Consider the following 13,986-nt stretch of genomic DNA (forward strand, 5'->3'; position numbering starts at 1 on the left):
CCAACTATAACATTGTAGGGTCTGTGCTGGAACAAGTGATGTCCTACAAGTACCTTGGTGCTCATATCGCCGCTAACCTCTTGTAGCAAATGCATATCAACTATATTGTAAACAACGCTAATCAGATGCTTGGGTATTCACGTAAAAAATTATCTATGGTTCCTTCTTTCAAGCTTTTACTCTACAAAACTCTTGTCCATTCCAAACTCGAGTACGCTTGTGCGGGATCCAAGCCTAAACTTTCTTAACAATAACCTAAAACCAGTTCAAAATCACAGTGCACGTTTCATTTTGTCTAACTACCGCTCTATGCAGTAGTTAGATCTCGCTCTATGCAGAAAAGTGTCTAGGCTAGCCTTTTTCGTAAAATTTATCATCACAATCACTTACTGAAAAGCGAGCTGCTCTTAAAACTGTCATACTTCTCATCCCGTGTAGACCAAAGTCATAAAGTAGGTGTCCCTCACTATCGCACTAACGTGTACTTTTTTTCTCATTTACTCTTAAAACAAGCAACAAATGGAACCACCTGCCCACCTCGATCACCACCATAACAGATCTACTCAATTTTAAATCTGCCATTGAAACACATGTTTTTGTCTTACTAATCCACCTTTGCTTGGGAGAAGAGCGTGTTTGGTTTAAGTCATAGCTGAAGAAGGAATAAAACAATTAAAACAGGGACAACACAACCACATCTTTCAACTAGCAACAGAGGAGTGGCCTTTCAACTAGCAAGGGACGTCTGTTGCTAGTTGAAAGATGTGGTTGTGTTGTCCCTGTTTTAATTGTTTTATTCTTTCTTCATCTATGAATCCACCTTTGTGTCTTTTATGTTGTTGTATTGCATATATGTTGGTGTTATCGTTTTATTTTTGGTTACCAGTTCCTTCTGTAATGCCTTCGGCCTTGGAGGTATGGAAATAGATAAACGAATAAATACACGGTGAACGGAGTGGAGTCTTTCTCTCCTCAGAACTTCAAGCCCATCGCTGGCAACACCACGGACCGTTATCGGCTGCTGCTCTCCGATGGAGTCAAGTGCCACACTTGTGAGTGACACAGTCGAGGAAACTTTATCTTTTCGCTGCTGTCTTGTTTTTCTTGTTGTCCATTCTTTTAATGTGTTAGCATTTGTGCCCTGCTACATGCACTGACCTTAAACTGGTTTGGAGCACACATACATAAAAGTGACATTCGTCTGGGGCGTGCGCAGCAACGAGAAAATGCTGCCCCCACGGCCACGCCACCGTGTAGGTGCACCACATGACGCACTACCAGGCGAAGCATCCCACCGTGCGACGCGCTCGGTGGAGTCTTTGCAAGGGCAAAACACGAACGGGTGGACTGTTAAAAAAATCCGCCATGAGTGGGGCGGCGGTTTGCGCCATCTAGCGAGGAATGAAAGCAACAAATTGTCTTTCAAGTGGATGTTTCAGGTACACATGTACCTGTTACTGAAAAAATTCGCCTGCCAACGTAAAAAAAAAAAACACACAAAAAAAAAAAACACGTTGACTATGAAACAAAGCGTTTATTTATACATATGTGATTTTATTGTCAAGAAATGTATCGTGATATATCTAGTATGCGTGATGGAAGCTTGTCACGGAGTGGGGGTCTAAATTAAGTATACCCGATAAAAGAAACACTTCGAGATTAAACAATAAATTACTTAAGAAGATTAAAAATGCTAGGCTTGCACCGGTGACAAGTGATAGGTCTACGCCCGACGTGAAAATAGAGGCGACGGCACGCCGGGGTTAAAATAAAAACAAGAAATTTCATTAGGCGATAAAAAGCCGCGAATAGCGACAACATGACGAAACCATCGGAACGAAACGTGAACACCCGTTACTCTAACAACACACAAACCTTCGGGCAGCGGGGCCACGAAGTAAACAAAACGGCACTCAATACCCGGCAACGCAAAACAACTTGCGCTCGTAACACAAACGGCAGCCGGGAAACATGTTCGCCGCTGCGCAAAAGACGAAAGTTCCGAAAAAGGAAAGTTCCACCACGGGACCCAAAGTCCAGGTAAAAGTTAAAACTAAGTCTGAAGACTCACCGACGTCTTGGGTCCAACGGACGACGAAGGCATCACGTGCCCGGCGTGGTGGGCTGGTTGCTTAACGGCCGACGCAATGCAGCACCGCACACGCACACTTCCCGAAAAGGGAGAAACTGACGCCCGTCGTCCCTGCTAGAATCGTTGCCAGTGCAGAGGGCTTGAGGAAAAGAAGATAGCAGCGCCGACGTCGCGTTCTCTGGGGCCGCCATGTTCTGCAAGACGAGGAACGAAGACGAGGCGAGAGAGAGGGGAGGTGCCGAAGGGAGTGGAGAGTGTTAACTCAAGGTTGCAGTGCGCGGACCTGGGTGGTCTCCGTCCGACGGTGCAGCAACGCACTGGTGCTGCGTGCCGCAAGAAGTCCCTGACAAACGTAATGCAGCCGCACCGACACGAACAGGCAAACGATACGCGTCCGTCGGTGCAGCGCGGTGTGTTACGCTGCGCCCCAGACCAGTGTGACAAAAGTTTGCAACATCGCCATGGGATGGCACCCCAATGGCTGTAGGAAACATCTGCTGCAAGCACTGACAGATGGCGGCAGGGTGCATATTTTGGGAGGCTCTACGATAAGATGTGTAGCAACGGAGGCTGCACTGGATTTGGTTATAGGGAGCTTCACCGTGACGTAACACCTAGAAACCGAAGATTGCCGCGCAGGGGAAGTAAGTGCGCTTATGGTCAGACTGGAGTACGTGTATAAGGGTGCATACTCTAGTCTGGTCGTGGTTTGCCTTGCCCCGCTGTCTCCCACTGTACGTCCGTTACTAAGTGTTACTTCACACCTTCGCACTCTATAACCGGCCAATCCCGTGCGGCTGCTGTCATATATGCACATGCATGCTAAGTGACCTGATCTGCTTGCACTAGGGTGAAGAAAGTTTCGGAAATGTTCACCTTGTGAAAAAGTGCTGAGTGGCTGCAATCACATACTTTGTTGTATATAACTGCTGTGCAAAATGCTAATGCATTTCTTTAAAAACCAACGTAATAACAGCAGCAATTTTTTTTTTTTTTTTTAACATTACTCACGATTTAGTTTTGCATATCTGAGGGTCATGCACGTCCGCAGGTAACTGGTGAATGCGGATAAAAATGAATCGGATTTGGATTGTGGATTGGATGTGGATGCGAATCGGATGCGGATACTGTTTTGTTGAGGTGGCCCAAAAACGTGTGCACAGTGTAGAATGAACAAGTGAGTGATACTATGAAGTGCATCATCGAATGTATTGCGGGAGCAAACTACTCTTTTAGATAAAAGGTGCCAGTCGGGGAGAAAATTGTTCTTTATATCAAAAAAGATTTGATTATCAATAAAGCTCGCTTTAGAACGTTCCATCTCACCAAAAGTGCTGTCCTTAGAAAAATTGAAGAATGCAGGAGCATCAGTCGTCCCGGGAAAACGTTTGGCAGGGAAAGAGCGGAAAAACGCGGGGCAAAGGAAACCCAAAACGTACAGGCCACAAAAAAAAGTAGAAGCCTGCAAATGGCTTCATCATCTACAAGTAGATCGAGAAGACTGATTTCAATTCTCTGGTGTGGTGGAACTTGTGCCAGCACGAGTTTCCGCAGCTCATTCTTGTAGTGCAGTTCATGCATGTCACCCCAGCATCAAGTGCACCAACGGAGAGAGACTTCTCATTAGCGGCTATTAATTTAAGAGATGCGAAGCAGTCTTAATCTGTCTTTATTGATGATACTCTGTTTCTTGTACACAGCATCCTTGACGACTGAAACTTTGCGTGTTTGTGCATTTTCTTTTTCTCAACAGTTGGCACTGAGTTGTTTTAAGTATGTGGTTCCGAGCATGTGGTTCAGGGTTTGTGTTTAAAACTGAAACCGATAGGAGGTGTTGCCATTATCGAATATTGTGATATTTTCCCTGTGGTGTCCTCGCGCCTTACCCCATACCCTATACACGAGTATACTTTGCTGCAGTGAGCAAGCGCCTTTCCTCTCCCACTTTTGTATTGTTTGGCCTGAAGAAAATGACCCAATGTTATTTGTCTGTCCTTCGTTAATTTTCATATTTATAAAATAGCATCTCCAGTACTCCGGCGATTTTTTGAGCTACCTCAACTAACTATATTTTTTGACTCCCCAGCCTTTACTCTTTCTGGTATGCTATTTAGTGTCACAAAAATCATAATAGTTATCGTGAAATCGGCACATGAAAATGATGCAAAAACCAACATTCAAATATACCCATACTTTTCAGTGTCGTGATGTCAGTGGCGGGCAGGCTTGCCAGTCGAGCAAGCAGCCTAAAAAATAGAATATGCCGATCATTTGTTCCACGCTGGAGCGCAGGTCCTGGAGTGAGCTTCCAAAGCATTCATTTGACACCATGAAACTGCTTCGAATCAGTTGGGAACAAATTCTACAGTCCAAAGAGTGAACCCCTGCACTTCCACTGACGTCGCTTTTTCATTGTTGCCAGTAGAGACTTTCACTTTAAAAAAACACGGTGAGGACCAAAATTTTAAATTCAATATCGCGAAAAAAAAAAAAATATTTGGCACACTATTTTAGTGATGTTTATTGGCGAGTTTAGCAAAATTTCAAGCAGATCGGGGACCATGAAGAAATTTCCGGAGTACCGCTTCAAGTGGGTTTTACCAAGCAAAAAATAAAATAAATTTTAAAATTTCCTTTTTTTTTGAGCGCATCATCTGGGCAGAGTGTCAGTGTCACGTACTTCCAAGACAATCTCATAACTGCGATCAGCTTTCCAGTGATGCGAAGTGTCTTTCAAAGGATGATTGCATATTTTATAGATACGATAAAACAATATGATAAAAATTACTTTCACCGTATTCTAACACAAAGAGTTCTTTGTACAAATGTACAAAGTTAACCAGATGGCTTATAGGATACTATCCAGATGCTTTCTTTCATTTTTATTCATGCTTGATTTATGAGTAAAACGAATGTGCAGATTAAGGGTCAGATGTGGTTCCGAGTTTTGCAGATGCGGTTTGTACGCGGATACAAAGTCTGCAGATGTGAATCGGATGCGGAGACTATTATTGAAAAACATTGCAGATGCAGAAAAACCGATGCTAAGTCTGCGGTTGTGGATGATGAAACTGTTGTCTGCACAGGGCTCTACTGACGACCATTGGGGAATGTTTTCAGATGCAATGTTGGGGACACAGCTCAACAGCAAGATCATTGACAAGGAGATCGAGCGGTTTGCGGTGGTCCAGCTGGACAAGTACATGTGCAACACCATCAGCCCGGAGAAGTAATTCCCAGTCGCTTTGTCCCCTGGTGCGATGCTAGCTGGGTTCATCCGAGGCTGGACAACAGACCACGTGGAAAAGGAGGCGTACAGTGTGGCTTCAAGGAAGCTAGGGTTTACAATCTGGGACAAAGAAGGGTGATGCTAAGGTGCAACTAACAACTGGTCTATTTTTCCTTCCATACAAGCATGGTGAAAGAAAAATTACATTGAAAAGGTAAAAGAGAGACAGATATAATCAGATCTAATGCAGTCATGCAAGTGTAAGCACGTCTAATGATTAGGTCCTGGCTGCAGCGGCAAATGCATGTGTCCTCTACCCATCATGATGCGGCATCTTTTTAGCAATTCTATTTCTTTTTTGTTAAGAGAAATTGATGGTTTACTAACGTACGTTCCATGCTTTCTTGATGTCATGAAAAAGGCCTCCTTGATTTCTCACTTCGTTCTTTCACACAATCTTTTTAAGATATGTGTGCTCTAAATAACGCATCGCAGGGGCATCTCATACAATGTGCTGCGAGATTCCCTGGTTCACCGGTTCGCCTTGAACCGCCACCGGTTCAAGGCGTTTCTCCACGCCGCCGGAAGGGAACACTCTTGCGTGCCGCTGACGTCAATTTCTGACCGGCGCACAGGTCTATCACGTGCTTGTGCTCTTTCAAGTGCTTCCTTTAGGCTCTAAAAGTTACTTATTAATCTTTGTTGTTTGTTGCACTTCAAACAAAGATGAATAAGTAACTTTCAGAGATCATATGAAGCTTCCAAAAGAGCGCAAGCACCACTCTAAATAAAAGCCACTTTTCCGAGGGCATTAACTTTAAATGCGTTTCTTGCCGTAAATATAGCTGCAAAAATTGTTCTTTTTGGTTTCGTTTTATGACTTCTTTTTCCCGTCCAGGCTGTTTAAAAAAAAATTTTTTTTTTTCTTTGCATGGTGTCCTTTAAGGCAGTGCTGCATGATATGAGGCTTGGGCGCCACCTTTTAACTTCTTTCTCGATTTTCTCAAAATATGTTTTTTTCTCATCTGGTTCGCTTGTGCAGGGGATATCTTGAAAACTATTCATCCGATTTCACTTCTGCTTGCTGTATTATATTCCTAAATAACAAATGCAGGCGGTGAGACCATTAGGTTATATCAATATCTGACCTGCAGCAACAGTGACATAAAATGTTTCTGAAATTTAAGTACTAAGTAGCACAAAACGGTTTTGTACAATAAATGCCTGTGATGCAACTAAAACAATATTCCAGTAGTTTTCACCCCTTGGAGGTATGTCTTGGGGCATTATACGTGAAGTACTACTAAAATGATACAGGGTGTTACTAGGCCTGAGGGGCTTGCACAAACCATCAACATGCTAAAATTTCTAAACCTTCACACTAATGATCAGGAAAGCTTCAAACTTTGTACAGTTAACCTTCTTAACAAAGTAGAACGCTGATGTAAATTTCATTAGCCTAACTCTGGTTCGCTAAAAAGTTTGTCTAAAAACCGCGACTCTACTAAAAGTGGGCTTTTTTCAGTGTTTTGGGAAAAATACCGAATTGTGCCAAAGGTAGGGTTTGGTTATCTTTCTTGGGATATTACGGTAGTTAAAAAAAGTCGCTCCTTTGCCATACTAGTGCGGCGAAGACAGTGGTAACACAGAATATGATCTGTTAGTGTGGAGGAACCGAACGTGGAGACTGGATGATGCAAAGCTTCTGCGGTTGCAATTTAAATGTAACTTTCTCGGAGCCTGTTGGAGTGTGAGATGCAGTAGACTGAGCGTGCCCCAGCTTGCAGCAAATGAGAGCCTAACACTCAAACATACCTCGACCCGACCCGTTGCAGAAAAGTGAGGATCCACCTTCTTTTCTGTTTTTCTCTCTCTCTGGTCAAACTCTGAGTGTGTTCGTTTTACGGAGCAAAGTGCCGCTGCATGACTCGAGTTTTACGGAGGCACTCGAGGAAGAGGTTCAGCTGGCACTGATGTCCAAACAGTGAGGAGACGAGCACTGCTTCGGCGTTCGGCTTGCAGTCGACCCGTTGCCTTCCCTTGCTTTGGAGCCTAACCGGATATGGTTAGGTGCCAGCCATATAACATCCTGCACTAAAAGGCTAGTTTAAACTGCGCTCGAGAGAGCAGGCCTAACTTGTAGCTATTTCAAGAAGTGTCTGTTCCCTTTGATTACTTTCACTGCACACCGATAAAAGATGGTGGAGATTGTGTGTGATCCTTGATATTGTTCCAGGAAGATATTGATCATTCTGGAACTGACTGTGATTGCCAACGGAGCCGACGTCGGGTCCAAGCTGGGGAATCCCGTCATGCCGTCCTCCACGGGGGCAGCCGCTCCTTCGGGTGAGGAACAATCTTTTCTGGTCTTCATCCGCCCGGTGACATCGAATAAGGGTCGTTGCCGTCCGTGATCTTGGCGATGTCACAGCAAGGGGGCTGTCGCTCTCCAAATTTACAGTCCACGGAGGACCCTTGGTTTAGACGTTTTGCCCAAATTTGTAGCACCAGCCACCAGCACATGACACAGCGGCTGTTGCCACTGTGCACGTATGGGTGGACGCTCAACACTCCCAGTTCCAGGCACCCTAGTTTCGTTCTCACTACTTGGTTTGCTTGTTTCCTGGCACAGACGGAGACGGCGCATCGAACAGGACCCCGGCGTCGAGCGAGTTTGCGGCGTCGGTCAAGCCACCGGGCGGAGCGCAGTTCCCGACCAGGAACACTCAGCGTAAGCTGCCCGCTTTTCCAGATGCCCATCTGTTGACACAGGGTTACCAGTATAAACGTGTTCTCTTCATTTCCACGCTCGTTGACCTTAGTGAGGGTGGTGAATAGCAGACGCATACTAAAATGGCAATCTGACGAGAGTGGTAGAAGCGGGAAGCTTTGTTGTTTGATTGAGACCAAGAGTTAGGTTTTTGTGGGTGTCTGTTGAAAATGAAGATTTCGCAGCAGCTTGTGTGCAAGAAGAATGCTGAGGCATTTAATTGGCGTAACATTTTTAATCTTCGCAATAAATTTTATGTATGTGCGAGGAATGTGTAATTACCGTATTTACTCGCAGAATGAACGCACTTTTTTTCCGAAAAATCGATGCAAAGTTAGGGGGGGCGTTCATTACGCGAGGTAAAATTTTTGCATCGGTTATTTACTCGCATAATGAACGGACCTTTTATCCTGAAAAATCGAAGTAACTTCTTATCTCTCTGCGCGCGGCGCCCGACCCCACAACCAAACTAAGCTGTACAAAAAAAAAAATCCTTTTTTTTTTCTCTTAGTTCTTTGGTTTTTTTTTTTTTTTTTTGCTGCCTTTCGCAAGCTGTTTTGTTTGCTTAGGCGAGGGCTTTCCGCTTATCTTTCTTATCTCCTTGCGCGCGGCCCGCGACGCACGACCCCCCCCCCCCCCCCCCCCCCCGTACCCAAACTGCGCTGCGCAAAAAAAAGAAAAGAAAAAAAAAAAAAGCTCCTCTTGTTTTTTTTTTTTTTTTTAGTTCCGTGGGTTGTTCTTTTTTTTTTTTTTTTTGCCGCCTTTCGCAAGCTGTTTTGTTTGCTTAGAGGGCTTCTCCGCTCCTCTTTGTTACCTCCTTGCGCGCGGCGCGCGACCCCCCCCCCCCCCCCAAACCTGTGCAGAAAAAAAAAAAAAAAGCTCCTCTTTGTTTTTGTTTTCTCTTATTTCCGTGGGTTTCTCTTCTTTCTTTTTGCCGCCTTTCGCAAGCTGTTTCCTTCGCTTAGAGCGCTTCTTCGCTTCTCTTTCTTACCTCCTTGCGCGCGGCGGCGCGCGAACCCAAAGTCCAGACTGCGCTGTGCAAAAAAAAAAAAAAGCTCCTCTGGCATGTTTCTTTTTTTTTCTTGCTTCCCTTGGATCTTCTTGGATCTTCGCAAATTTTGTTAACGCCTTTTGCAAGGCGTTTTGTTCGACTCGCTGCCCATGCATTCGCGACTTCGCTGCACCAGGATAGAAAAGTGCGTTCATTTCGCGCACGTGGGAGGAGGGGGTCAAAATTTTGACGTCCCAGTTGGGGGTGCGTTTATTACGCGAGTGAAAAAAAAAGTCGAAATTTTGAGAGCCGACTTGGGGGGTGCGTTCATTACGCGAGTGCGTTCATTGTGCGAGTAAATATGGTACTTCGTTTGGGGATTAAAAGATGGTCACGTGGAATTATGTATATGCATCTGCTATCCGGGTGCATCTGCTATCTGGGTCAGTGTGGAACGAGCTTTCTTTGCACTAAAATTTATTTCGTGGGCTCGCTCTGGCTTTTGACATTCTCAATGATCCTCAAGTCACCTGCCACGCTGAGATCTTACATCTCGATATGCATAGATTAAAACAGGCTTTTTGTTTCTAGTCTGCACAACTAGGTAATTATTGGTTTTTGGCGCGACACTTTTCCTATTTAATGTTGGGATAAAAATAAACTTTTATATGCGTGGCATTTATACTGACAACCTTAGGGGTGTCCATGGCATGTTGATGGTGTTAGTGTCGCATGAGATATCTTGCAACAACACACTGGCATGCTGGTGTTATCTGTGAGGTGACCCTGGAACTTCATTCTGCGAGGTCGTTTATAACAATGTCAAAGAAAGAAAGGTGGCGCCATTGTGTACTCTCGTCGCAAGTGCCTCGACGTCGTCCCTAAATACATAGTTTTTGTACCCTAGCAAAAATTCCCATAGAGAATTCCCATAGCCTATCGGTTTATTGACACCTATGGGTGTATCGGCCTATAGGTGTATGGGCCTATAGGTGTATAGGCCTATAGGTGTATGGGCCTATAGGTGTATGGGCCTATAGGCGTATGGGCCTATTGGTGTATGGTCCTATTGGTGTATGGGCCTATTGGTGTATGGGCCTATTGGTGTATGGGCCCATTTGTGCATTGGCATATAGGCCATCTGCATGAGCACACAGGGTATGGTGGTGCCTTTACACATTTTATTATGCAAAAAAGGGTCTTGGGGTACACTTGCTCCTGTTATGAAGGCATCTTGACGCTGAACACTGTCACAAACTGAGTCTTGAAGGTGCAGAGCGTAATGGCATACTTCTTGCTTGAAATCCTGAAATGAGCAGCAGAACAAACAAAAAGAGTTAATCGGCGGCGAGGCAAAGGTGGAGGATGATGTCACCACAGAAAGTGATTAAGGCTAAAGCCATTCGATAGATGATTCGAGCATTTTTAAGTTTCAGACTGAAGAAAATAAAATTAAGAGGCTGGATTTCCTTTGTTTTCTGTCTTCATCATGAGCCTAACTGCCTTCAAAACTTATTTAGTAAGTGTGCTCTGTTGACATAAGCTACACTTTCTCGGACCACACCCGGAATGAGTGACAACTTTTCTCTATGCGCAGTGATGGAAGTGCTGCGCCAATTGCGCCAAATTGCGCCAAGGACGCAATCCTGCTACATGTAGCGCCAAATTGTCATTTTACCGAAGAATTGCGCCATGTCTGCGCCGAGATGAGATGTAGCAATAAAAAATAAAAATTGTAGTCTTATCAGAGCGCGTGGCGGTACCGCGGTATTTTCCACGCCGCAACTGTTACGAAAACCGAAACTGCGAGGGCGCATTATCATCATCATCATCATCATCATTATTGGAAGGAACAACATTAGCAACATCTGAGACCAAAGCCACAGAGGCTAAGCGAAGAACCATCCCACTGAGCAGCCTATTAAAAAAAAAAAAGAGGCCGAGCATGTGGATGTTTTCAATGTGGGCCCGCCCTGTTCCCGTGCGCTAGCTACCAGCGAAATCAAAGCTAGCGCGAGCTCAATGCTCTGTGCATTCCCGACTCGCGCGTGGGCTCGCGCAGTGCGGGTACCGTTACGGGCTCCATCCGCGCGCTTGTAGCTTCGGCTGCGCTCGCACCGAAACTGAAAGAAAGTATAGTTTAGTTGCACCAAACTCTGGATGTAGTGCTGGTAAAGCCTCACCGTCCTTTTCGGAGCACAAAGCACTGCGCGATTCGTGCAACTGCGGTGTCTGCTCCGCTGGTGTAGCTTCTCTGCAGCGCGTCGGTGCATGCCAAGGAGTGCACTCAACGGGTTAACTTGCCGTGATCCGATCGTGACTTCACCAGCACATCGAAAATGAATCGGAATTTTTGAAGCGAATATCAGATATCGCAATATTTGAAGTTGCTCTCCGAAAGACAACTCTAATCTGAACTAAAAGATTCCACAACAGTGAAGGTCGTTAGGTGCTGCTACAGATACCTTAAAAGAAGTGCAGGCTGATAAAACTAAATATTCTGTACCATCAGAACTCAGTGTGACTTATTTAATTGTATTTTTTTATCTGACGAGCATTTAAACTTTATTTAAATAATGTTTTTTTGTGTTTGTTTACTTTGCTGAATTTTATATATCCTGTCTTAAAAAGGCGACAGGCGCTGTGTTCCAATAATAGAGATGGGCTTTATATAGCAACGCAGCATTTATTCATTTTCAAGTATTATGCTAACATATGCCGGACCCTGCTCCAAAAGGGCCACTACCTGCCCCAAAACAACATTTTGCCTGCTACAAGGCCTGCTCCGAAAGGTCAAATGGCACTTCCATCACTGTATGCGACGCGCAGTTCCAAACATAAGAACAGGTAAACAAGCACAACTAGTTAAAAAAAATAGCTTAACAAGCAAAAGTGAGCCGAGAAAATAGGGAGCTTTGGAATAACGGGCGCTAATTTATCTCGCGTTACGGACGGCAAAAGCGTTTCTCTGCCGGGGACCCAAAACGCAAGCATCTCACACTTAAAGCGCCACCAAGATGTTGCGATAGTTTTTATTTTGATGTTAGAATGTTATATCTTTAAAATTAAACAAGCTTATCGTCTGGAATAACATGTTTATAGTTGTTTTATACTCAATGCCGCATGTTTCTGTTACTGTCAAGCTGCTCTGTTGTACTACCGAGGCCACAACGATCCACAACCCCAACATATTTACATTTCTGCCGCGATCGCAAGTACACGCGCTTTGATAGCTTTGAGCTCTGAATCCAACGGTATGTGACATTTTCTGTACGCTATGACTATACCAACCGCGGTCGCCAAGTGCGACTCACGCAGTCCCAAGCGGGCGGCGGGCGTCGAAGACGCGATCAACGGAATGTCGTGGGCGCCGCCATTTTCGGTATCCGCGCTATTTCCAAGAAATAACGGGCCCCAAAGCCCAAGCCCCAATGCTCGTTTTGGGTCTGCGCATTCGCACTAGCGACGACGTTATTTATTCGAGGTTGCAGACGTCGTTCTGAAACTCCCTAATGTTCAAACTTCCACGCGTCTACAATGCAAACAAAGACCAAAAGCATGCTTACCAAGTGTGTTGAGGTGCTCGCTAGACTGTCGCGTCGTGGGTCTTCCAAGCTCTTCTTGACCATAATCAACATAAGAGGAGACTTCACAGATAGGTAAACTTGAATAAATGAGCACATTTCCATGTCTAAAAGCATTTTCGTCCCCTGACAGAAACACACCCGACGCACGACAAGACAATGTCGGGGAAAAAAAAAAAGTGTGGTGTCGCTAGCGATGGGGTGCTGTAACTAGTACGAGCTCGATAGGAATAGATAACTGGGCAAGTTGATGAGAATTCATGTTGAGAGACAGCGCGACCGGGACGAGGACAAAAAGACGAAGAGAACACAGGACAGGCGCTGTCCTGTGTTCTCTTCGTCTTTTTGTCCTTGTCCCGGCCGTGCTGTTTTTCAACAATATGAGCTCCTTGCAAAATCGAAACCGAAACTGGCCAAATCGCGATGGAGGGTGCCATAAAAATGTCTTTACAAACTTAGGAATAAAAGAGGGTGTATACAACTATTGTTATAAGCACATGAAATAAATGTGTAAATCATGACTAGTACCGACTTGCCATTTGTTTTGGGTAAAATGGAGTAGGAAGTAGATTTCTTTGATTCAACCCATCAAGATATTTTCTTTATTTTTCGTGGAGATTACTTTCCTTACAGTATTTTATTAGTAAATTATTTTGACGCACCAGGGTCCCAAGTTTTATTTAGAATATTGTCCTAAAATTTATTCAGAAAAGCAAGCATTTCATTGTGCTATTTTCCTCTAAATTGTGCATGACTGTGTGTGAGTCTCTTATTCTAGCATTATTTCAAGCTACAAAACTATATGAATTTTTATAACCCTTTGATTTACAATGATGGTGTGTTATGTAACCTGGGCTTAAACCATTTTTGCCATTCGAAAATATTGAGGAAAAAAAAAAGCGTAACATTGTCGCATAATTAACTTGACTGATGTAGTTTTATGCATGCTGTTCTAAAGTGGACACATTTTTTGCATTTGGAATAGATATTTGCATCACACAGCCCAGGTTACATAACACATGCATCAAATCGGCCGGTGTATTTCTGACACGGACTATTCTGACAGACATATGTCTAATTTATTTCTATTGCTCAAATATAGACATGCACAATTGGTACATTCCTATTGAATGATTCGAGGTTTCCACTAGTCAAGGAAGCATTTCTATTTGGCCAACAAAACTTTTGGTTTAACTGATGAAGATTCCTAACCGTCCGATAAAGTCCTTATGGGACCAGTCTAAGTTTCTATGGGACCAATAGGAATGCCTATTGAACCGATCGAAATTTCTATAGGCCCAATAGGCATTCCTATGGGAC

At 44.3% G+C, this 13,986-nt stretch overlaps 1 protein-coding gene across 1 annotated transcript in view; it reads left to right on the forward strand.

Moving 5' to 3' along the window:
• The window catches only part of LOC8030957 (replication protein A 70 kDa DNA-binding subunit), a 61,228-nt gene that overhangs the window by 9,510 nt on the left and 37,732 nt on the right, over positions 1-13,986 (forward strand). The window contains exons 3-6 of the mRNA XM_029978539.4: positions 977-1,052; positions 5,213-5,321; positions 7,558-7,667; positions 7,954-8,052. Coding sequence (XP_029834399.3) covers positions 977-1,052; positions 5,213-5,321; positions 7,558-7,667; positions 7,954-8,052 — 394 coding nt within the window. The remainder of the gene's footprint in view (positions 1-976; positions 1,053-5,212; positions 5,322-7,557; positions 7,668-7,953; positions 8,053-13,986) is intronic.

Source organism: Ixodes scapularis, unplaced genomic scaffold (assembly GCF_016920785.2).
Source record: "Ixodes scapularis isolate PalLabHiFi unplaced genomic scaffold, ASM1692078v2 PGA_scaffold1__304_contigs__length_218370807, whole genome shotgun sequence".
Taxonomy (NCBI): Eukaryota; Metazoa; Arthropoda; class Arachnida; order Ixodida; family Ixodidae; genus Ixodes; species Ixodes scapularis.